The following is a 26,076-nucleotide window of genomic DNA, read 5'->3' as shown; positions in this document are numbered from 1 at the left end:
GGGAGAGGCCGCAGCAGAGGGAGGCCCGCGTACCGCGAAAAAAAAAAAACAAAAAAAAAACAAAAAAAAAAAGAGTTAAGATTGTAATAAAGAGCGTTTTCCAAGGAGAAGAATGTATCTGCTAGTCTGAATTTCTTTTTCATTTCAACAGCAATCAGAGAAAAAGAATTCAACTGAGCTATTGGAAACGAAAAAAAAAAAACAAAAAAAAAAAAAAAAAAAAAGAGTTAAGATTGTAATAAAGAGCGTTTTCCAAGGAGAAGAATGTATCTGCTAGTCTGAATTTCTTTTTCATTTCAACAGCAATCAGAGAAAAAGAATTCAACTGAGCTATTGGAAAATCTCACAGGACAGAAGTAAACACACGTACAATTCCTTAGTGTTATCAGTCACAGGGAAAATGTCCCTCTAAGATGTCCTTCAGAAACATCAGAGAGGTATGTAAGTGTGTGTTCCTGTCACTTGGGGTCCATATGTGAAAATCTGCCCAGTTGCAGAAAGGTTTTGATTGACTGTACATATTTGCAACACTTAGCAGTCCACCCATGAATGTGTGCCCATCTGTAGATTAACTGTCCTCTGCATGTGGGCCAAATCACAGGAATGTATCTAAAACAAAAGGCTTCTGAGGGTTTAAGCTTTCGCTAGAATCTCCTTTAACAGTGTTGATTCTAAAGTCAGATTCAACGTTAAGTGAGGCCTGGTTTAATTGGTCCAGCTTTATGATGCTTTCCAGAGGGAGACTTTTATCCTTGCTCCTTCTTAATTGGTACAAAATCAGCCTTTGAATTCTGGATGACTTGTAATTTCAGTTAAAAGAGAGAGAAAAATAAAAGCTAAACTTAGTCTATTGTGTGGTAATAACACAAATCAGTTATTTGCCACACTTGAGAACAAAAGCTTGACTGATATAACAAATGTTTTGCTTTTCTTCTATCTGTTTTGACACCATAAATAGAGCTACCAAAACATTTTCCGACTGCAAGTAGTCACTACAGCTCCACCAATCTTTTCAAGCTTCTCTCCAGGAACAGATGTAGAACTGAAATGCAAACTACAGCAAATGAATTGCAATTAACTTTACTTACCTCAACAATAGTCCTTTTTAAAAAACTAGCAATAAAAACTCCAGCAAGTACATTTTTACAGCTAATTGCTCACAGTAGCTTAGGGAAAAAGGGAACTAGTTGGGTCGACTTACCAAAAAAACTCTTTAGAAGTAATTTGACTATGAGTTTAATAAACCCACACCCCAAGATGTGCTAATTATTGAGAAAATGCTGCTCTGTGTATCTTAATCAATGTGTAAACTTAATCTGATGTAAAAATTGAAATGGTCTCCTATATATCAAGAACAATTTAAACAAAAATAAGAGAAGGCAATTTGATCAGGGGATATTAAGGCTAGGGCAACTACAGGCCTATTTGTTTGTATCTGTTTTATAATTTTCTCAGAAGAATAAAACTAGCTTTAAATGGCCACTAGTTTTATTTCAAGACTGTGGTCAAGGTTTCTCTTTACTGCAAAATAGAATAACATCCAAGGTAAATCAGGCTGATGAGACCACATTCCTAATACTGCCCCATCCCATTGTGTGTACACCATTAAACTGGCAGGTAAATCTTGAGTAGTTCAGAACCTTTAAAGGAAAAAAAGAGTTGTCTTTATGATGTCCAACGTTTAGTAATGACTATTTGGTACCCTGAGAATCCACCGAAACCATTATTCTTCCTAAACCATTTCCTATAGCTAAAGGTAAAAGTATATGCAATATACATTTAGAGGTCTTTCTTTTAAAATATAGAGAATATACATTACAGGTGAAGCAACACAGCATAGTGGATGAAACTTGGAGTCAGTTAAGACTTGGTGAACCTTAACTCTGTCAAGTTAATTTACCTGCAGTATTCTCAGAGTTAAAATGGAAATAATAACACTTCCTAGTGTTTCAACTAAATAAGATCATCTAACAAAACATAGTTTCCTAAATATAACAGAGCCTTAAGAGAATCTAACATAATGCACGTGTCTTACTCTGTCTGACTTTATTTCACTAAGCATGATACCCTCCAGGTCCATCCATGTTCTTGCACGTGGCAAAACTTCATTTGATAACAAATATTGTATGTTATCACATATATGTGGAATCTAAAAAATAAAGCAAATTAGTGAATATAACAAAAAAGAAACAAACTCACAGATATAGAGAAAAAACTAGTGGTTACCAGTGGGGAGAGAGGGGGGGAGGACCAAGATAGGGGTAGGGGATTAAGAGGTACAAACTACTAGGTATAAGATAAATAAGTTAAAAGGATATATTATACAGCACAGGGAATATAGCCAATATTTTATAATCACTGTAAATGAAGTATAATCTATAAAAATATTGAATCACTATGTTGTACACCTGAAACTAATATAATATTATAAATCAACTATATCTCAATAATATATATCTATAAATAAAACATGTAAATTTTTAAAATAAATAGAGACTATTGTTATCACAGTATGCTATTTGAATATTTCCTATGCACTGTTTACCATAATATATATAGTTAAACAAGACCCCAAAAGGGAAACAGATAACCACATTTATAGCCCCAGGGAATTCCCATCCATCAGGTAATCAGCAAACCATGTGCACGGCACTGTAAAAGGTGTGAAGATTACCATCTAACTGGTAAGAACAAAATGTATATACACAAATATGGCCTTATGTACTATTAGCTACATGTTAAGTTGTACCATATGGGCAGTTGGGGAAAAAGCACAGTATAAAGTAGTTAGCACAGTAAATGGTACAGATAAAGTACGCTGAAGGAATTAAAGAATGGAAGTAAGAATGTAGTCAGGGGTCTTCAGGAAAGATAACACTTTAGAATTCTTAATTAAAAGTGATGGAAACCTAACTTTAAGTAGTTTAGTGAAAAAATGAACTGGTTGGTTCAACTAACTAAATTGTGGGAAGGGCATGGGCACACTTGTGCCTCTGATAATACAAAACCCAAGCCCTGTAGCTCCAACAATTTTTTTTTCTCTTTCCTCCCTATTGTTGTTTTTTTTTTTCTGTATATCAACTTCATTTTCTTAGGTTGACTTTTTTCCACAAAGCTGGACCCATAGTTACCACTAGCTCCCAGTTTACATCTTCCTACCTTGGCCAGAGAGGAAATGACTTCTTTAACTTCCAATCCAGAAAAATCCTAAGCAAAGTCTCTGACTCATGTCCTGTGCCCAATCCTATAACAGGGTGGATACTTGCAGCCTCCAATAGAATCACACATTTAGAAGAGTCAGTGGGAATGGAAGGGAGCAGACCCATCAAAGAAATGACTGCATTTTCCAAAATGAGAGGGCAGCAGTGCAGGACAGACAGGACAACAGATGTGCAACACTAAACCTGAGGTTTAAAAGCTAGCTAACGTGGACTCTAGAAAAATGGCATAGATGATCTTATTTGCAAAGCAGAAATAGAGACTCAGACGTAGAGGAAAAACGTATGGATACCAAGGGGGAAAGAGGGGAGGGTGGGATGAACTGGGAGATTGGGATTGACATATATACACTACTGTGTATAAAACACATAACTAATGAGAACCTGCTGTACAGCACAGGGAACTCTACTTGGTGCTCTCTGGTGACCTAAATGGGAAGAAAATTTTAAAAGACAGGATATATGTATTCCGTACGGCTGATTCACTTTGCTGTACAGCAGAAACGGACACAGCAGTGTAAAGCAACTATCCTCCAATAAAAAAATAAAACAACAGTAAAATGTGATGGCTTTTCAGAGATACTAGAAACTAATTTTATAATTGAATTAACAGCTACCATTTAATGAGCATTTAAGCACTAATTTAAATATGTATATAAAAGAATCTTAAACGGAATATTAAAAAAAAAAGCTAGCTAAGTCTATAATTGTCTAATCAAAGCAGGAATGGGATAGGACAAGGGCTAAAAATCTACACTAATATGAATCAAGCCTTTTAAAAACTTCACTTCCCCCTCTAATATATATTTATGCTGTGATTGCTGAGTTTCACTAGTCATAGAAGATGCTTGATATTTGCTTAGTTTTTTTTAAACTTATTTATTTAATTTATTTATTTTTGGCTGCGTTGGGTCTTCATTGGTGCTTTCTCTAGTTGCGGCGAGCAGGGGCTACTCTGTTGCGGTGCGTGGGCTTCTCACTGTGGTGGCTTCTCTTGTTGCAGAGCACAGGCTCTAGGCACGTGGGCTTCAGAAGTTGCGGCATGTGGGCTCAGTAGTTGTGGCACACGGGCTTAGTTGCCCCACAACATGTGGGATCTTCCCAGACCAGGGCTTGAACCCGTGTCCTCTGCATTGGCAGGCAGATTCTTAACCACTGCGCTACCAGGGAAGCCCATTTGCTTAGTTTTGTATTGGTAGCAGATGGAATGAGGCAAAGCATAGCAAAGGAGTATGCATCATCAGAGTCCAATCAGGAGAGAGAAACCACATAGTAATCTGAACAGGGAAAGCTCAACATAAAGAACTATTAAATATAACGGGATTGGAGTAAAAAGAGATTGACTGGTAAGAAGTAAAGAGAACTGTAAAGGATATGCAAATAGCAGATTTAGGGAGTGGTCACTCCCCACAAGGCTGAGCTACAGCACCAAGGAAGCGACCCCTTTGTGCAGACATCCAGAGCTCACTGGAAGTAGCATGGCCTTCGCTCCCCAGATGGCAAAGTTTCCGGTGGTGCCATACTGGTGAAACTTGCTGGAAACCTACCCCCAGAATTGCTGGGAGAACTTGTCCATGGGGAAACACCTTGGCTCCAGCACTCTGCTGTGAAGTCACCCAAGAGGTGTCATGAGAAGCTGCTCATAGGGAGGTGAGCCATATGCTAAGGGTCCTGGGTGCTGCTAACCCTGCAAGAGCCTGAGGAGAAGACTGGACTTCAACCAGCAAGAGAAACTCCTTTCTCCTCCAGCGTTCTCCCAACCCCCTCTACTGACAAAGCTTAGCATCATGCCAACCGACAAAGGAGGAAGTCCAGCTTCATTATCATAGAGCAGGCAATGAAAGGTGAACTTGGAACTGAGAGACAATGAATCAGTAACTGGCACAGAGTATTTATGAGATTTTCCTGAATACCCATCTTGAAGAAATACCATCAACCTTATTCTGCTGTACTCAGATACACCTTAGCCAGCGAAGGAGGAGGGCATATAGTGTCTCCAGAAGCTCTGCAAATTCTCCAGATGAAAGGAGACTACTTAACAATGTAACAATGTAACAATCAGAGAAGAGATTTTTGGTTCAGAATAGCTGACTGATGATGGGAATTTGGTAGTCTCTTACTTTGATCTGGGGAATGGCACGGAAATATATTACTAAGTGACCTTTAGCTCTACAGATGCAATGGAAATTACGTACAGCTAAAGTTAATTTTACTTTTATAAAAATATGTGACATACGCTAAGAAAAAGAAACTCAAATATTTATTTTATATGGGAATTCATTCACTGGTAGAAGAGGCTATACAGGTGGTGTTTAGGCATGTTGAAAAACAAATATGGCATGTTCATACTGAGAGACTTCAAAATTTAATTAGGAAGATGATATGTGTTGAACTAACTAAGGAGCAAAACTTACCAGTTTTTCTTTTCTTTTTCGGTTCAGCCTTTCCAATATCTTTGTAAAGGAAGTGTTGGAGGCCCTTACATGTTACAGCTAGCAGAGCTTAGTATTGTATCAGTCAGGAAAAGAAAGATAAAAGAAAAAAGAAAAACACTAGGTATTTTAACAGGGGAGATACTCAGAGCTGACAGCAGAAGCAACAGCTGCCTCTAGATCTGGGGAGACGGAAGGAAGGCTATTGAGATTATCATTCAGCTCCTGGGAGGAAGGGCCCTTCTAGAACTGGGTATCCATCCGCATCTGAGAAGTGAACGCTGCCTGGCTACCTGGAGGCGGGGGCCAGGGGGAGGGAGGGAGAAGCTGGGGGTGCTGAAAGAAGCTGGGTCAACACAGGCAGGAACAGGAAAAAAAACCAGGAAAGAAGTCCCTCTCTCTTCCTCTGAACTTCTAGTCTCCCTCTAGTGCCTCCTCTTGGCAGAATTTAACAGCCAGCCAGCAAAGGAGTCTGGGAAATGTAATTCACAAAGTTCCAGTCCTGGCGTCAATACAGAAGCTATAAAAGGGTCAGTTTGGGATTGAGGGCCTACAGCTACATAATCAGTCCCGTGAGCTAGCTAAAGGGCATCATTTAAGAATTTTTTTCTTCATTTTTGTTTTGTCTTTTCATATTTTAGGGAGGGAAAGAGTGGCCATCACTACATGTCACAGTGGAGCGGGGAATGTGGCTTTTTCTTAGTTCAGCACCCTCATTACTCTGGTAGGTGTCCGAAGGCCCTGCTGGGACCTTAACAAAACTTAAGCCATTGAGTGAAACCTCTGTACTCAGCTGGTAGTCAGCTGTCAAGCTGGGGGTCTGCCAGCATGCCTGCCAAGGGAGTTGGTGTGTGTAGGGGCCTGGAGTTAACCTTTGTGAAGGCTGGGGGAGCTGGCCAGCCAGTAAGGCCTCCCAATAATCCTTAGTCCATTCATCTGGCATTTTGGGGGCATGAGGCTCCTACTTTCTCTGACATTTTTTCCTACGTTTATATCCTAAGAATCAGCCCATATTTCACCTCTCTCCACATGCTTTCAGCCCTATACATATATTTTCTTTTTATATAGTGGCACACAAATCAAATGTCCTGTTCTTAAATTTCCTTCACAACAGACCTTGATAGCCTGTTAAAACCCATGCTTAGCTCAATAGTCTATGGGCTAGTGATGAGTCTTTACACAGATGAGGGAAACGCTTTATTTGTTCTCAGGAGTGGCAGTGGAATTGCCTTCTTCCCTAGAATGCGTTTATTGCAAAGAAAGAAAACATATTAAAACAAGTAGAAAGTTCCTACCCTGTTACATTTTTCTCATTCTACTGGCATTAAGTTTTAATTTTTCTTGCCACTCTATTTCCCTCTTTTACATCTTAGATTAACTATGGATAAGATTTTCGTAAAAACAGATAATGAAAAGACTGAAAGTGTTATTAGTAAAGTTACAGATGTTTTTCCTAGAAGAATAATAACCGATATGCTTATTATATTATGAAACTAATCAGACTAAATATTTTAACTGTTTTTGCTAATTGAGGAAAAGGAAAACAACACTAACTGAATTGATTGAAAACATAGTAGATTTTGGCACAAGAAAATGTACTCACTTTATAAAACTGAACCTTGTAGTAGACTTGAAGGCAAATAGTAAAATGCATTCATTTTTGGCTTTTTAAGTTTATTTCAAATACTTGCACTCCATTTTATTTATTTTTTATAACAGCTCCACTGAAGTGTAATTCACATGCCATAAAATTCACTCTTTTAAAGTGCACAATTTCATGGTTTTTGGTACAGTCAGAGAGTTGTGCAACCATTACCACGATCTAATTTTAGAACATCTCCATCCCCCCTCTAAAACTGTATGTATTATCAGTTACTCCCCATTTTTTCCACCCCGCAGGCTGGGTCAACCATAAATCTGCTTTCTGTCTCTATGAATATGCTTATACTGGACATTTCGTATAAATGGAATTATACATGTGCACTTTTGTGACAGGCTTTCTTCATTTAGCATAATGTTTTCAAGGTTCATTCATTTTGTAGTGTATATCAGTACTTCTTTCATTTTTATTTCTGAATGCTATTCCATTAAAGGGCTATACCATATTTTATTTACCCGTCCATCATTTGATGAGCACTTGGGTTGTTTCTACTTTTTGGCTATTATGAGTAATGTTGCTGTGAACGTTAGAATACAAGTTTTTGTGTGGACATGTGTTTTTGTGGGTTTTTTTAACATCTTTATTGGAGTATAATTGCTTTACAGTGTTGTGTTAGTTTCTGCTGTATAACAGTGAGTCAGCTATATGCATATGTATATCCCCATATCCCCTCCCTCTTGTGTCTCCCTCCCACCCTCCCTATCCCACCCCTCTAGGTGGTCACAAAGCACCTAGCTGATCTCCCTGTGCTATGCAGCTGCTTCCCACTAGCTATCCACCCTCCGTTTGGTAGTGTATATATGTCCATGCCACTCTCTCACTTTGTCCCAGCTTACCCTTCCCCCTCCCCGTTTTAATTTTTTTGAACATGTACCTTAGAGTAGAATTGCTAGATCATATGGTAACTCTATGTTTAACATTTTGAGAAACTGGCAAACTGTTTTTCCTAAGTGGCTGCACCATTTTACAATCCCTTCAGCAATGTGTGAGGGTCCCAATTTCTTCACATCCTCACCAAAATTTGTTGCCTGTCTTTTATGATTGTAACCATCCTAGTGGGTGTGCAGGGGTATCTCATTGTGCTTTTGATTTATATAACCATAATTAATAAAGAGCATTTTTTTCATGTGCTTATTGGTCATTTGCATATTTTTTGGAGAAACAAATAGGGATTATGTTCAATCTGTAGATTTGTGTAGAATTGCCGTCTTAACATAATTAAGTCTTCTGATCCATGAATATGTAATGTCTGTCCATGTATTTATGTCTTCTTTAATGTCTTTCAACAAGCAATGAAGTTTTGCCCAAGTTCTTGAACTTCTTTTGTTAATTTATTACTGAGATTTTACTCTTTGTGATGCCATTGTATATAGAGTTGTTTTCTTAATGTCATTTTTAGATTGTCCATTGCTATGGTGTAGAAACAATTTTTTTATTGATCTTGTATCCCACAACCTTGCTGAACTTGCTCATTAATTCTTAAAGTTTTCTGGAGGATTCCATTTTATTTTTTCAGTGAAAATGTATCTTTGGTATGTGTTTCATATATGTACTTCCTTTACTTTTAGAAAAACTTTTCATGTATAATTCTATTGTCAGCTTTTGTTTAAACTCTTGCTCCTCTGATAGTACCCCTCTATTTTTGTAACTTGTAAATTTAGCCACTGCAAAGATTTGCTGAACAAACCTTCAAATAAAAGTATCTTCACACAAGCAGATTAACAAACCTAGATCAGCATATAAAAGTAATGAGACAGTTTCTCAAAATTAGAATGTTTATGAAGAATGATCTTTGTATATATCAGTTTGTGGTTGTCCATTGCCACATGGTGTGAAGAAGGCACAGGGCATTTTCTAGGGGTTAGATTGACTATCTCAACAAGACATGAGAGATAAAGATACAAAGATGACTGGGATCAGAGAATCTCCAGTAGGAGTCAAGATAGTGCTGCAGACGGCATCAAAATCAGGGCAATCTAGACTTATTTTGTGATCCTAACTGAAAAAAAATCTATGAAAACACTCATTATGTTGTTTTTTTTCATTATGTTGTTTTGCATTTGTTTTTAAATTATTACTTCAGACTTCTGTTATTCCACTCAAGGTGGAATAACAGGGAGTTTATTTACTGTCCCTCCTGAAATAACCAAACATGCAGGCAAAATATATGAAACAATGGTTTTCAAGACAATGGATGTTAGAAAACAAAGGACAGTGATCACTGAAAGATGGGAAACAGATGTTGTTGAGTCTATTACCACAGCTTAATGTCTGGAGAGAGATTTTAGGCCATGGTACAGAGAGAGAGAACCCAGGCAAAGTCTTACAAAGGGCAAGGTATGGGGAGAGGGGCATGGAGCTTCCACCCCTTCTGAGCGCTCTACTCTCCCCGAATCTCCCTGTGTTAACCAATCCAGAAGCTCTCCAAATCTTGTCCTTGTGGGATTTTATGGAGGCTTCGTTACATAGGCACCATTGATTAAATCACTGGCCATCCATGATTGAGCTCAACCTTCAGTCCCTCTCTCCTCTCAGGAAGCTGGGGTAGGAATAAAAGTTCCAACCCTTTATTCATAATTGGTTCCCCAGTCAACCAGCCCATCCTTAGGTTACCGAGGGGTTTTCCAAAAAAGCCGCCTATGAACAAAGGGGCCTTTATCACTCTCTTCATTTAGGAAATTCCAAGAGTTTAGGAGCTCTGTGCCAGGAACTGAGAGGAACAAAGACTATATATATCTATATATGTATATTTCTTATTATAAATCCCAATATCACAGGCAGTTTCTTATGAGGTTATACACACGCCTATCAAATGACCCAGCCATTAGGTAATTTGCCCAAGAAAAATAAAGAGTTCACAGCAGCTTTATTTTTAATAGCTTCAACTTGGAAATAACCCAAATGTCCATCAACAGGTGAATGGATAAACAATGTGTGTGTCCAGACAATGAAATGCCACTCAGGAATGAAAAGAAATGAACTATTGATACATGAATGGATCAATCTAAGATAAATATGCTGAGTGAACAAAGTAAAAAAAAAAATTCATATAGAAAGAGTTCCATTCATATAAAACACTAGAAAATGCAAACTAATCTCCAGTTTCTGTTATGAACTGAATTGGATCCCCCCGAAATTATCTGTTAAAGTCCTAACCTTCAGTACCTCAGAATGTAACTGTGTTTGAAAATAGTATTTTAAGGGGGTAATTAATTTAAAATGAGGTCATGAGGGTGAGCTCTAATCCAATCTAACTGGTGTCCTTTTAAGAAGACATTTCTACTCGGATACAGAGAGAAAACCATGTGAAGTCATATGGAAAAGATGTCCATCTACAAGCTGAGGAGAGATTACTCAAAGAAATCAATTTCGAGGACACCTTGATCTTGAACACAATTTTGAGGACACCTTGATCTTGAACTTCTGCCCTTCAGAATTGTGATAAAATGAATTTCTGTTGTTTAAGCCACCCAGTCTGTGGTATTTTATTATAGCAGCCCTAGCAAACTAATACAGTGACAGAAAACAGCAGTAGTTACATGAAGAATTGAGGGTTGGGGAGGGATGGGGTAAAGAGATTATATAATAAAAGGGAATAGGAAACAGTGGGGTAATGGATATGTTCATTATCTTGATTGTGGTGATGGTTTCATAGATATAGACATACGTCAAGACTTATCGAATTGTACACTTTAAATATGTACATTTTATTGTGTGTCATTTACATTCTCAATAAAGCTATTAAAATTATTTCACTTAATTTTTACAGTGCTCTTCCATATCTATGTTAGTTTTACATTCCAGATCTATGGAACAGTAGTATGTTCCACGTCTGTGTTAGTTTTAATTATGATGGTACTCTTTTGTATTTTAATTAACAATGCCTTATTATATGTTCTTACTTTAATTTTAAAGTATTGGTATTTTATAGTGCAGTCATCTTAAGCAATATAATTTTGTCTTTATATGTCTGTCTAATGGCATTACAGGCATACCTCATTTTATTGTGCTTTCCTTTATTGCGCTTTACAGATATTGTGTTTTTCACAAATCAAAAATTTGTGGCAGGGCTTCCCTGGTGGTGCAGTGGTTAAGAATCCGCCTGCCAGTGCAGGGGACACGGGTTCGAGCCCTGGTCCAGGATGATCCCACATGCCGCAGGGCAACTAAGTCTGTGCACCACAACTACTGAGCCCACGCGCCTAGAGCCCGTGCTCCACAACAGGAGAAGCCACCGCAATGAGAAGCCCACGTACCGCAACAAAGAATAGCCCCCGCTCTCCGCAACTGGAGAAAGCCACGTACAGCAGCAAAGAACCAAAGTAGCCAAAAATAAATACATAAATTTATATTAAAAAAAAAATTTGTGGCAACCCAACGTTGAGCAAGTTTTTTGGCGTCATTTTTCCAACAATATTTGCTCACTTCATGTCTCTGTGACACATTTTCATAATTCTCACAATATTTCAAATATTTTTGAGGTATGACCCTCCAGCAAAAAGATTACAACTGACTGAAGGCTCAGATGATGGTTAGCAGTTTTTAGCAATAAAGTATTTTTAAAATAAGGTACGTACATTTTTTTAAGACATAATGCTATTGCACACTTGATAAACTACTGTGTAGTATAAACATAACTTTTATATGCAGTAGGAAACCAAAAAATTCATGTGACTTGCTTTATGGCGATGGTCTGGAACTGAACCCACAATATCTCCGAGGTATGCTTATATATATAAAACCATGAGTACAACATAAAGATTGCAATTTTTAAGAATTTTTTGTGATGATCTAGAACAGGGATTATGGACTTGGAATACAGGTCAACTGTCTATTTCCTCCTCTCACATTAATTTAAAAATCCATAATTTCCTTTTCTTGGGTGGTATGCACTGCCCCTCTGCTGCCATCCGAATTTTCAGATGTTCCCAGGTATGCTGGCTGATCTTCAGAATCCCCTGGGGAGACTCATAAAACACAGATTCCTCTGCCCTATCCCTTGTTATTCTGATTCAGGAAAACTGGAGTGGGATTCAGAAAACTAACCTTTTTTATTATAGAATATTTCAAACATGTGCAAAGTGGAAGGAATAGTATAATGAGCACCCATATATACCTCACCCAATGTCAACAGTAATTATCTCATGGCCCAATCTTTGATTCATCTATCCCCATCCTTCCCTTCAATACCAGTGATCTGTAGTTTTCAGAAGTTATCTGGGTGATTGTGATCAACGTACACACAGACACTCACACACATCATTAAAAGGATCAGTAGTATTCTAATTGTGCTTTTTTTTTGGCTGTGTTGGGTCTTCGTTGCTGCCCGCGGGCTTTCTCTAGTTGCGGTGAGCAGGGGCTACTCTTCGTTGTGGCGCGCGGGCTTCTCATTTCAGTGGCTTCTCTTGTGGCGGAGCATGGGCTCTAGGCGCACAGGCTTCCGCGGTTGTGGCACGTGGGCTCAGTAGTTGTGGTGCACAGGCTCGGTAGTTGTGGCTCGTGGGCTCTAGAGCACAGGCTCAGTAGTTGTGACGCACAGGCTTAGCTGCTCCACGGCATGTGGGATCTTCCCGGACCAGGGATTGAACCCGTGTCCCCCGCATTGGCAGATGGATTCTTAACCACTGCGCCACCAGGGAAGTCCCCTGTTTGTGCATATTAAAATGTAGCTAATCAATTTGCTAGTGTTGAACATTTACATTATCTTCAATTCTTTGTTTATAAAAAAAATATGATGTATAACCTCACACACAGTCTTGGCCAAATACTTATGCCACAACTACAGGTTCCATAATTATACATCTTCCTTCTAAATATTTTTCTCATTGAGAGATTTATTGGAAATACATGAAAATATTAAATGAATATTTATTGAATTGCTAATCTGAATACACAAAAGCAAATACATTCTTAGTCACTTGGGAAATACAAGATAACCTTAAGTTCTATAAACCTACAAAGAGTTTACAATCCCACACTGGGGAGCTAAAGTCAATTCCTTGTAAGGCAACTTTGTGAGTTTTCTCAGGATGGGAATCGAGAGATGGTAGTGGAAAGAGGGGTAAAAGGCTGGAAATATGTGGGGTTTATTTGCAGAGATGGTAGACTCTGACTAGCTGTTTGTATAAGAGCCTTCGTCTACTGTGAGATTTTTAGTCTTTCAAGTTTCGGCATGGCAATGTGCTGACCTCACAAGGAAGTGACAGCTGCTAAGAGAAACTAAACCATAGTTTGATTCCACTTACTTAGTTCATCCCCTGAAGCCCAGGAGAGTCTCAAAATGAGGAGGTAGCCAACAGTGCCAACGTAGCAGCTGAAGGAGGATGCAGATTGGTGATGAAGAAAGTCAGTGGTTGAAATAACATCAGAAAACCTTTATGGAAGTCCTTCAACATTTGGGATTCCCAAATTTTCAGGAAAAAAAAAATTTTCTGAACTTTCCAGAAAAAAAAAAAAATGTTCTGTGCAACTAAGGAAGTAACTCTTGTACATAAATTCTATTTGGCCCCAAATACCACTACCTATTTAATATTGAAAGAAAAATATGCTAGAATACATAGACTAAGTAATTGTAACAAGAACAACAACAAAAAATGGTTGGTTAAATAAGTTTATTTTTCTCTCACAAAATAGTCCAAGCCTTCATTGCCTTGAAGCGTTCAGGGGCCCTGTTTCCTTCCTCTCCTTGCTCTGTTCTCTTAGGGTGTTGTCTTTGTAATCAATGCTGGCTTTGTTTCAACCATGTTTTCTCCTTCGTCTTTAAGGAGATGACCTGGAAGTTAAACTCATCAATTTTTAAAAAAATTTTTATTTTAAAAAATTAATTAATTAATTAATTTTTGGCTGCTTTGGGTCTTCGTTGCTGTGCGCGGGCTTTCTCTAGTTGCCGCGAGCGGGGGCTATTATTCATTGCTGCGGTGCACGGGCTTCTTATTGCGGCGGCTTCTCTTGTTGTGGAGCATGCGCTCTAGTCTAGGCACGCGGGCTTCAGTAGTTGTGGCATGCGGGCTCAGAAGTTGTGGCTCGCGGGCTCTAGAGCGCAGGCTCAGTAGTTGTGGCGCACGGGCTTAGTTGCTCCACGGCACATAGGATCTTCCCAGACCAGGGATCAAACCTGTGTCCCCTGCATTGGCAGGCAGATTCTTAATCATTGCACCACCAGGGAAGTCCCAAACGCATCAATTCTGCTAACATCTCATTGGCCTACAATAGTCACATGGTCACATTTAGTTCCAAGGTAGGCTGGGAAATGTGTGCATGGCCATCCAGCTAATATATAAATAAAATGCAAAGTGGAGGACAGTTAGCAGTCTCTAGCACACAGGATCTGAAAGAAATAGGTCTTCATAAAATAGGTTTCTTGTAGGATTTAATTACTTTAATTTTTATAGAAAACAAACCAAAATGCTATGGGACAATGAAGCCCAGACATTTTAGGTTTTTCTATTTTTGTAAAGGATTTTAAAAATTTAAAAAAAATTCCACTTACTGGCAACTTAGAGAAATAGTAAAACCACTAAGGATATTAAATTAGTGGTTATTTTAATGAATTATTGACATACGTTCTATGTCTACCTAGTAAAGAGAAACAATGGAGTGTTATATCTGTATTACTTACTAATTGCTGTATAACCAATTATTCCAAAATTTAGGAGCTTCACACAACTAACATTTATTATCTCACATAGTTTCTGAGGTCAAGAATCTCAGAATCTTAGAATTAAGAATCTCAGACCTGGGGAATTCCCTGGTGGTCCAGTGGTTAGGACTCCATGCTTTCACTGGCGGGGCCTGGGTTCAATCCCCGGTCAGGGAAAAAAAAAAAAAAAGAATCTCAGACTTTGGCTGGATGGTTCCAGCTCAGGGTGTCTCATGAGGTTGCAGTCGTCTGAAAGCTTGACTGGGTTGGAGGGCTCACTTCAAAGGTGACTCACATGGCAGTTGGCTGAGGCTCCAGTTCCCCACCAAGAGAACTTCTCTGTAAGTTTGTCCAGGACCCATAGCAACCAGCTTCCACCAGAGTCCTTCAAACCCCGGGTCAGGGAAAAAAAAAAAAAAGAATCTCAGACTTTGGCTGGATGGTTCCAGCTCAGGGTGTCTCATGAGGTTGCAGTCGTCTGAAAGCTTGACTGGGTTGGAGGGCTCACTTCAAAGGTGACTCACATGGCAGTTGGCTGAGGCTCCAGTTCCCCACCAAGAGAACTTCTCTGTAAGTTTGTCCAGGACCCATAGCAACCAGCTTCCACCAGAGTCCCCCACAAGACAGGGAGTGTAAGAGAACACCAAAATGCCAAAAGGGTCTCTTATTACCTAATTTCAGCCATGATGTACCATCACTTTTGCTCTATTCTATTGATCAAGCAGACCAATCTTGCTATAAGGTGGAGGCAATTATACAGGAGTGCGAATACCAGGAGGCAGGAATCACTGGGGGCCACCTTTGAGGCTGGCAACCATAACACCTAACCTGTTATTGGAAAAAAAACTGCAGAAAATCTACCATTTTTTAGAACAAAAAAAATCCACCGGATACAATTATCTCCAAAGTGTGTCAGAGCAAACAAACGGACTTGAGGTATTTAACTGTGTACAAGAAAAAAAGTCGACACATTTGCATAAGATGACTTTAATTCCATTAGGTTCTAAGGAGCATTGAATCCTTCAGGTTATATTTGATTAAAATGTCTGTTCTTCACTTTTGCTAATCAGAAATGGTTTCCTCAGAGCGAACATTGTCAATCAGATGTGGTTTCTTGAAAAGTTTCAGAGGTTAATGTCACCGAGTGAATTTGAAAGCAAGTGAATTTCCCTAAGTATTGGTCCAGTTTAAAGTCATAGGATCCTTTAACATTGCATAAACAGTGAGCTATATTTGGGGATTTGACATACAGAGGGTCTGTCTTGGATCAGCTCTCAAAATACCTAAAGGATTTCCTTAAACAGGCCCAGGGTCAGATACAACAGGTGTTTGACTTCTAATTTTGGAACCCAAAGCAGCCAGTTTAGAGTGAGGTTGTTCTGCACTCATTCAGTAAGAGTGAGGATAATAAGTAATTTTGCCAAGACCTCATGTGTGGAAAAGACTGGCAACGTGTTATTGTTCTAATACTTCTGATAACAAAGCACATTTTTACAAGATAACAAAGAATTGCGATGAATTCTGATAAAGGCCTCTGTTTTCTTAGTATTTAATAATTCATTTTTAAAAATATCAAAGGTCAACTTTAGTGCCAGCCAGAATACTTCTTTTTTTTTTTTAAATTTTATTTATTTATTTATTTATTTATGGCTGCCTTGGGTCTTCGTTGCTGCCCACGGGCTTTCTCTAGGGCTTTCTCTAGTTATGGGGAGCGGGGGCTACTCTCCGTTGCCGTGCTTGGACCTCTCATTGCAGTGGCTTCTCTTGTTGCGGAGCACGGGCTCTAGGTGCGCAGGCTACAGTAGCTGTGGCACGTGGGCTCCGTAGTTGTGGCATGCAGGCTCAGTAGTTGTAGTGCATGGGCTTAGTTGCTCCGTAGCATGTGGGATCTTCCCGGACCAGGGCTCAAACCCGTGTCCCCTGCATTGTCAGGCGGACTCTCAACCACTGTGCCACCAGGGAAGCCCCAGCCAGAATACTTAAATGATCGTATCCATTTGATTATACTATTATCAGTGAATTACATTTTTGCAATGGAAAATAGAGACATTGTAGTGTTAATGATGTATTTGGTTTCCTTTTCAAAGTATTTCAAAGGAATTTGGGGGCTTTAGAAAATGGTGATGTTACGTACGTTATTAAAAATATATGTATGTAAGCACATTTAAATAAGATTAAAATATGGATAAGGCTTAAAATGGAAAATATGCTTGAAACACTGTTAGCCACTCAAAATGAAATTATTGTGCATATAAAAAATGAGCAAAGCTTTTGAATGACTTCTAAAAAATTCAGAGCAAATGTAATCATGAACATTTCGATTACAAAGTAAGGTTTGATAAATTTTCAAACGTGAAGCCCCTGGAAATATGTTTCTAATATATCCTCAAGATAATTAGCAGTGCAATCTTAGCATGCTAGACACAGTAGATGTCCCATAAATACATATTGAATATGAGATAAGCTTCAGAATTCTTATTGAAGGAATAGTAACATAAATATTAGGAAAGGCATAGTTTTCTTTTGGCATATCAGAAAGTCTGTTGCTTATTAATACTACAGAATCTACTCATTTTAAGAATTCAATATTTAAGCTCTATAGTTTAGATATTACTTTACTTTCAATTCCTCTGTGGGTTTATAAGGCAAGCCATATTAAAAAAAAAAGAAAAGCAAGCCATGTTGTAGGTAGTAGCAATACTGCATAATTCTTTTTGAGTGGAATGAGAAGTATAGGCAATGTATATATTTTTAAAGAAAGAAAAGCAACAGGTTTGACTTGAAACTAGATTTTTCTAAAAGTGATTCTGAAGTGTTTATTTCTCTACAAAATGTACAAAATTTAATAACGGGACAAGAAAATTCATTTAGGTTAGAATACTTCTTTTGTATTCTCTAATACAAAAAATTGGATATTGAATCTTTAAACCTTAAGAAATCAAATTTAGAAGTTCAAAGGAAAGTGAATATGGGAGTCATTGTTTGCACCAAGTACCGAAAACAAATTTCTAAAATAGAACTTTCGGTAATTTGCACTGGGCTCTCACCATCTGGCCTGCCTTGCTCCCATTCCAAAGAGTCTGTCTGACCACATGTCTAAACCTACAGAAACTCTCCAGTCCCCCCAGCCCCATCCTGGCGCACCATGGCCTCAAGGCTGGAGTAGATTTTATGGTTAACCATGTCTTTAAATGATTAGGACACCAGATGCTGCTGTACTTTGGTAAAAATAAAATTCTGGTGTCACAAAAACATGCTGGATAAATTCTAGGTTCTAAAGCATAAATTGTCATTCAGCTTCGTAGGGTGGGAAGTTGAACGGGAATCCTCCAGCAAGCACTGCTGGAACCCAGGGCAAGTCCAGCACGTTATCAAGCAATTACGAGATGAATTTTTCAAGAAAAAATATCTAAGTTTTTCCGACCGGCGACCATCTCTTCGTGCCGGGGTGGGCAGCTACAGTGGTACGGTGAACCAAAATGTCTGTGGCAAAGGCATCATCTTGCTATAGTGCACGAGCTGTACATCTAATCTCTAATAGGAATCAGCAGGCCACGGTTGATTTATGGACAGCCTGTGTCGCCCCGCACGGTGCCAGTTCCAGGAGCCTTCGCCAATTAGCTCTATTTTCTGTTTAAGCCGTTAAAGCCACCTCCATGGAAACGCCAGGAGAAGAGGCCGGCGGGAGGGGAGCAGACAGGTGCGCCCTCTGTTTGGAAATACACAAAGGGCCGACCCAGCAGCCTCAGTGTCCCTGGCGACTCAGGCACGCAGGGCGCGCGCACTTTCCGCGGCCCCGCGGCGCAGTGGGCGGCCGGCCGGGCGGGGCGGCGCGCGCAGGTTGCTGCGCGTCGGCTGGCTGAGACCCTCGGCCTGCTCGCGGACGCTGTGCCCGGGAAGCGCGAAGCCGGCTCCGACCGGCGGCGGCGGCGCCCGCGCTGTAGGGACTTGTAGTCCCCGTGCCTCCCGGGCGCCTCCCCCGGGTAGGCCGGCCGCGCGTCCCCGCCCGCCGCAGGCCGACTTCCTGCCGCTGGCCAAACTACACCTCCCGCCGTCCTCTCCGCTGTCTGGCCGAAAGCGAAAACAAAATCTGGACTGCGAGGGTGCTGCCCTCCGCTGGGCGCCCCCGACCGCTCCCCGCCCCTCCGGCGCCCTCCTGTGAGGTGGGGAGACGAAAGGCCGCGTCTTTCTCTTTCGGCTTCCTCGGCTCCCGGTGTTGGGGCCGCAGGCCTCGCTTCACCTGAGCTGGCCCCGTGCGCGCTCGGGTGCGGGGCTTTCCTCGCCTCCGCCGGGTCGGGACAGGGAAACTTGTGGGGGCGGCGACCCCCGGGCGCAGTTGCTGAGCCGGGCGGCGAGGCCGCCGGGAAGTGACTCCTCGCTCTCGGGTTTTCGTGAATCCCCCCCCCCCCCGTTGCCCCTGGGCGCGTGGGCCCTCGGGAGGTGGCCGCGTGCTCCTGGCCATGCATTAGGCAGGGCTCCCCTATGCGCGCGGACTGCTGCCTCGGGCCGCCGCTTGCAGCCGCCGTCGCGTGCCCAGCCCGAGCCCGAGCCGCCGCCCGCCCCAGGCCTGGGCGTCGAGGTGCCGGCGGCGCGGCCATGTGGGGCTAGCCCGCGCCGCGCCGGGCCTGCAGCGCGACCGGCAACATGGAGGCGGCCGTCGGCGCCCCAGACGGCGGCGACCAGGGCGGCGCGGCGCCCCGGGAGGACGCGACGCCCATGGACGCCTATCTGCGGAAACTGGGCTTGTATCGGAAACTAGTCGCCAAGGACGGGTCGTGCCTGTTCCGGGCCGTGGCGGAGCAGGTAATGGGGCGGGGGCCGGGCGGGGGGAGGCGGCGGGGCCGGGTGGGAAGCGGCGGGCGGGCCGGGCCGCCTACCTCCCGGGCTGCGCGTGGCCCCGGCGTCGTCACAGCGGCCCATTGTCGCGCCGGAACCGGACGCTGCCCTGGGTCTGGAAGCTCTAAATCGAAACTTAAAAACCTGTAAATTATCTGGGTGTCGTCCCTCCTGGCGAAGAGGTAATGAGTTGAGGCCAGCCCGTGAGGCCTGCGGAGAGCCTTGTACCCTTGCTTGATGGCTGGCGACAGGGCGAAATGTTCTTTTCCCCTCCTCTTGGTTTTATAAGCACAGAGTTCCCACCAGTAAACCGAATGTTTCCTAGAGGAGGTGGTGCACCAGACTTGACTCGCGGAACATGATTTTTTTTTCCTGTTGCTGGACTTTGGAACGGGGGTAGCCAAGCCCGCCGATGTCCGCCTGAATCAGAACGGGGAAAATGTACATTTTGGGAAAGCCAGACTTTGGAAAAGGTAGAATGTTTGTAAAGAATTGTCTTTGAGCAGATTCCACTCTTTTTTTTAATGCTCTGCAAGGCAGTGTAGGTGTACTAAAAATAATTGACTTAAAAAAAGTCTGTTTTGGAGTTGGTAGTAGGAAGGAAGGGTATATCTGGAGTTCTTTAGGCCCTTGGCCGAATTTTTCCCCCTTAATGGTCAAAATCACTTCCTAACACAGTTCTTGGGAGGATGTTTCTGATTTTTTTTCTTTTTTTTTTTTTGTAAGAGAGCTTATTCCCCGTTATATAATACTGTAGTTGGTAGGTATGCAGTCACCAAAACCCATCCTGTATTGAAAAATAGCTGTTGAAATAGTTGGACAAAAGTTTCACATTACGGCCCTGGTGTGTATTTCCTTCGGTTCATAGTTTGCTTTCCTTTGGCCTAAGGTCCACCCCTCCCGTCTCCTCCGCGCCTTGGGAGTTTTTCTTTCTCTCACCTTTTTTGAATGCTAAGTAGCTTTCACAATTTCTATTTGTGAGTAAATGTTTTACTTAATATCTATAGATCAGTCTATTCTTATGTTTTTCAGTATCCAAAGGTCAGCCATTTATTTTCCAAAGGCCCTCGTTTTCAGATTAGTAGCATAACATCTTTTTTTTTTAAACAAGAAATTGATTTAGCAAAGGTCTAAACCTTTGCATTTTGTTGCAGGCATTGTCATTCAAACATTCTTCTCAAAGCTTCCCAAATCGAGCTCTTTTTTAGTTCAATAGATGTCTCTTATTTTTAGGATTTTAGGATGTTCTGATGTTGCTTTGGGGTATGTTCACACAAACACTTCCCAGTATTTACTATCAGTAGGTAAACAGTCTGTCCCATTCGTGAGTTTCCTGGATCTCCATCTGTCCTGCTTCCTCTGCCTCAGCCTCCCTGGACTCCTTAGCACCTTCAGAAGCAGAAGGAAGAGGTGGAAGTGAATTCACTCCCTATTGATACATATTGTTAGCTCTAGGAAGAATTTGGTAAGGAAGGAGGTGGAAACAAATAGAAATAGGGAAGTATGGTGCTTATTTGGAGTTGGATTATCTACATCCTAGTTTATGTTGAAGCAGAAAGGTGTGTCTGGTTTCAGTACTACATGCTATAGTATAATTGGCAAACTTGACTATACAGAATCTCTATTTTTAAGTAGAAAGGAACAAGAGCTAGCTGGTTACACTAAGAACTCATCGCTAACATAAGCTAACACATTTTTATTGTATCTTATTGTGATGGGATTTAAGTTGGGCATAAGGGACTATCCCTTCCAATTAGGTGATTCTGACTTTCAGTATACTGAGCTTTTAGAAAGCTTAATACTGTGATTCTTGGGGGCACCTCAGTTCTTCAGTAGACAAGGACCAAAGGTAATAGCCTTCATGGCCAAAGGCAGTGTGTGCGTTGCAGGGGGAGGCAGAGGACAGTAACAGCAGCCTCAGGCTGCCCTTTAAAAATGTGTACAGAGGATTTTACTTTTTGCCAACGATTTCTCCAATAATACTAAAATAATTATCATTTCTAACAAGGAGTCACAGTAAGTAATCTAAATGGCGGCCTTTGGCGGGGGGAATGGAGAGGGAGAGACTTGAATTAGCAGGAGTCTTTCCCTCCAAATTACCTGATTTAGATAGGCCCTTCCCTTTTTACAGTTCTGGACGTGGGCCTACAGGAGGCCTGACCTGAATCAGCTCTGTGGCCCTAGAGCTAAAAATAGGGCGCTCTTAGAGGACTTGGAGAAGCAGTGTGTCTCGGCCTTTCTCAGTGTTTATCACCGTCTGCCCTAAGTAAAGATTGGAAAGCCTCCTATTTCTAGCTTATTTTCATGTATATAATGATTTGCAAAAATATTTGTCATACCATTTGAATTCTTCCTGAGTGTCCTTGAACTTGCACAATATTATGCTTTTTAAACAGTTGTCATTTAACCTTGCTTCTCTTAACAGTGCTTGGCTTTGTAAAGCCACGGCACCCCGCACTTGATCAGAAGTTGCTCAGAGTTTTGCTTCTGAGTAACAGGTTCAGATTTCATGTGCTAATAAAATCTTTGTTAAAAGAGGAGAAAAAACAAGAGATATGCCTGTCATTGTTTTTGATGGAAAATAAGCTTTATTCACTTATGTCTGCCACCTGTTGCTAGGTAAATGGCTTTAAGACTAGCTCCACTTTACTAATGGCAGGAAAGCCTTATCGGATGACACTGTGGTTTACTCAGACTAATACGTTGATTCATAATACTGTCTAGCATAGCTTCTGTGAAGGAAGTGTTGCTAAATGTCATTTGTTGAATTGGCAAAAAAATTGTGTGGTGGTTATTTTTTCTACTACTCAAATCTACTACTATTTGGGTAGTCCTTCCAGTGCTGGAAGCTTAGAATATGTAAGGATGCTTTTTTGTAGTACTTAAGACAACAATGTCGGCATACTCTGTTAAGCTGAAAACCAGCTAGTATGCTGAAGGCAAATTCATTGCTCACCTCAGCTAGTGCATCTTCAGTGTGTCTCAGTGCGCAGGGACCTGCTAGCTGTCTAAACAGTGTGCCTTTGGTTCTGTGGGTATAAATGAGCCCTGGCTGTTGCCCACAGTGACCTGTAGAATGTGCAGCTGGAGCTTCCCTTTTCCTGAATTCTCTGCTCACCCTGAACATAAGGGAGAATCACTCAATTGGAACTATAACTCTTAAAGTTACTTTATAATAATAGAAATTCTCAAGAGGCCTTGACAGTAGTTTGAGATGTGATTATTTATATGTCAGCTCTTTTCCTCCTACCTTGACCTTGTAGAGTACCAGGAACACCTTCGTTTGAGACACCTAGTTATAGAAAAAAAAAAAAAAATCTACTCTTTTTAGCATGGTAGTTAAAGTATTGGAGACGAGCCAAAGGGTTTCAAGCCAAAGCTTTAGACTTTTAGTAAGAGATAAAATGCCAATAAGTTATTCTTTTGTTGAACTAGTTGTTTAACAGAAGAAAACAGAGGCTACAAAGTGGGAGGATTTGGATCATCTTTGTAGTATGACTTATTTCAGGTGGTGCTTTAAGATTTGGGGCAAAAGAGCAAGTTTCAAGGCTGTTGGGATGGCAGCACCCAGGGGCACGTTTGCATCCTGTGTGCTGCTCCCTGGATGTTCTTTCAAGAATCATGTAAGCCTGACAGCTAAAGGATTTAAGAATGAGTGCCTTAATTTTTCTGAAACCACGGTGGACTTAAATTTATACATAAGGCAAATAGTTCAAAATTACCGGGAAAAAGAAATTTATCCCTTATGAGCATAAAGCCTCCAAGATGATTTTTGTTGAAGTTTCCTGTTTGTTCTCTTTTGCAACAGGCATAGGATGAGGCTAAGCACTGCATTGCAGGAATTCTGTTAGCCTTGCTTTGTGAAGAGCAAAGTTATAGTAGAGGGCTGGCCAGGAGAGGAAAGTGTCTTAAGTTTACAAAGATTTCCCCAAAGGAGTGATTTCAGTGACTTAAAGGAGAAATGGTAATAAGCTCTTTATAGAGTGTCATCTGGCTTAAGTACTGCTGTTTGTATGTGTCATGTCATCTCTATGGTTAGTGGAAGAGGTGGGAATGAATAAAGAGCTAGAAATGATAGAAAGGGAAAGGGAGACTGATGTCTGCTGGTTGTGAGGTTATGTTGGGTGTGAAAGAAGGCACTAGGTCGTAGCTTGAATCTTCTAACAGTGCTTGATAGTGTGCTGCTCTTTCCTTTGCAGGTGCTGCACTCTCAGTCTCGCCATGTTGAAGTCAGAATGGCCTGTATTCATTATCTTCGAGAGAACCGAGAGAAATTTGAAGCGGTAATTTGTAATTTTAAACATGTAGGGCTTCCCTGGTGGCGAAGTGGTTGAGAGTCCGCCTGCCGATGCAGGGGACACGGGTTCCATGTAGTGGTGTCTTGACTTATACTTACATTTTAGCCTTTAGAATGGTCTAGTGGGAATTTCACGGGTTGGATCTTAATGCAGGTTTTGAAAATAACCCTTATAAAAAGGAACTGCTGGGCTTCCCTGGTGACACAGTGGTTAAGAATCCGCCTGCCAAGGCAGGGGACACGGGTTCGAGCCCTGGTCCGGGAAGATCCCACGTGCCGCAGAGCAACTAAGCCCGTGCACTACAACTACTGAGCCCTCGTGCCTAGAGCCCGTGCTCCACAACAAGAAAAGCCACCGCAATGAGAAGCCCGCAAACCGCAGCAAAGAGTAGCCCCCGCTCGCCACAACTAGAGAAAGCCCGTGCACAGCAACGAAGACCCAATGCAGCCAAAAATAAAAAATAAATAAAAATTTTTAAAAAACCCTGCTTTTTTGAATTCAAGTCCAGTTACAGCTGTGATTTTTTTTTAAGGCCATTTTGTGGTATTCATTTATTCAGACATTTGGAAAGCTTCTGTGACAGATGGGTCCCTGAGCTGTGGAGACTGGAAGGATGACTTGGGCAGGACCCTTGCGTATTAGGAGCGAGCTTTGTCTGATGTGATCAGGGAGTAAGGTGTTGTGGTTAACAGTTTTCCGTGATTGGTGACCCCATGTGAATTGTAAAAATTGCACACTTAGGGTATAAAAAATATGCTGAGCATAGCTAGAGTTGAGCCTTTGATTTTATCAGGAGGCATTTATAAATTTTTAATTATCAGGGTTCATCATTGTGAACTACCTATCAGAACGTTGTAATTATGTAAATAATGATTAGTAGTTAATAGAATGTAGTATAGTTAATTAGTAGTTAACAGAATGTCAGCTTACTGTGATTTTCTCAGTAGTGTGTAGTAGGCTGTGAAATAATGCCCCAGTGACCTATTTTCATTTTACGTTGAAAGCCTTATAGGATTTACTAGTTATTGGTTTTATGACTAGAATTATCATCTCACAACTTTCAATGGTATTTTGCCCCCGTTGACTGCCAGAAGAACATTGACACTTTGCATATAACTCAGTTCCAAGACTTAATAGGTAAATAGTGTTTAGATGTGTTCTTGGGTTGGAGTTCCTATTTTCAAGCAAAATTTTATTACTGGTGACGTTTTTCTGGGTGCCATGTTATAAGATGGACAGTAATATATTCCAGGAAGGAGAGGTGCCTGCTTGATCAGGAGATTTGAAAACTTGTTTTATTAATAAAAAACTGGTAGTGTGGAGGCTAGATAAGAGAGTATATCAGAGAAGAGGGCAGGGGAGTGGAGTGGTCCTTGAGTATTTGAAGAAATTACAGATGAATTAGTTATTACTGTTATTGGCTACTGTTGACAACAGTGGAAATTGCTAACATTGGTTGAGCATTTACTGTCTGCCAGCAGGCATTGTTTTAAGTGCTTTGCATATATTTATATAGCTCTGCAGTCTCAGGAGGTGTGATCCGAGGTTGAAAGTTCCAAGGGGGAAAGTTTTGCTTTCCTTATAATGAATACCTCTAACAGTTTCTATTGGCCAGAATTGGAAAAGACTCTCATGGGAAGAAGGGTGTGTCTTTTCACTGACCATGGTTAGTTGGGGCCTAGATGAATACTTTCTGATTAGAAAGGAGAATCTCAGATTGGATGCAGGCTTGTGTCAGAACACGGCTTAGGTCTTTTGCAACTTTAAATAGTTCTGTGGGGTTGTTTTATTTTTTTTAAGTCTATAGATAATCAACTAATACAGAACAGTAGCTTCTGATTGGTGGGATATTTGAAATTTGTGGCTATTTTATTACAAGTCTGTGTTGAAACTTAGGATACTTTTTGGAAATTTGACAGTGTACAATCTATAAAGGAATTAATCTCCATCTTAAAAAAAATCCATGGGCATTTAAAAGATTTTTATAGAGCGG

At 40.9% G+C, this 26,076-nt stretch overlaps 1 protein-coding gene and 1 non-coding gene across 2 annotated transcripts in view; both read left to right on the top strand.

The window, feature by feature from the left end:
- The first annotated feature begins 15,054 nt into the window (after positions 1-15,054).
- TRNAK-UUU (transfer RNA lysine (anticodon UUU)) lies at positions 15,055-15,126 on the top strand. The gene has a single exon. It is a non-coding gene; the product is annotated as a tRNA-Lys (tRNA).
- A 4,448-nt stretch (positions 15,127-19,574) lies between these two features.
- The window catches only part of OTUD4 (OTU deubiquitinase 4), a 39,447-nt gene continuing 32,945 nt past the window's right edge, over positions 19,575-26,076 (top strand). Inside the window, exons 1-2 of the mRNA XM_024126606.3 lie at positions 19,575-19,752; positions 23,985-24,068. Coding sequence (XP_023982374.2) covers positions 19,594-19,752; positions 23,985-24,068 — 243 coding nt within the window. The 5' untranslated portion in view covers positions 19,575-19,593. The remainder of the gene's footprint in view (positions 19,753-23,984; positions 24,069-26,076) is intronic.

The sequence above is a fragment of the Physeter macrocephalus genome, chromosome 7, assembly GCF_002837175.3.
Source record: "Physeter macrocephalus isolate SW-GA chromosome 7, ASM283717v5, whole genome shotgun sequence".
NCBI classification, from domain to species: Eukaryota; Metazoa; Chordata; class Mammalia; order Artiodactyla; family Physeteridae; genus Physeter; species Physeter macrocephalus.
Note: the sequence above shows the minus strand (reverse complement) of the source record. Positions and strands in the feature narration are given on the sequence as shown.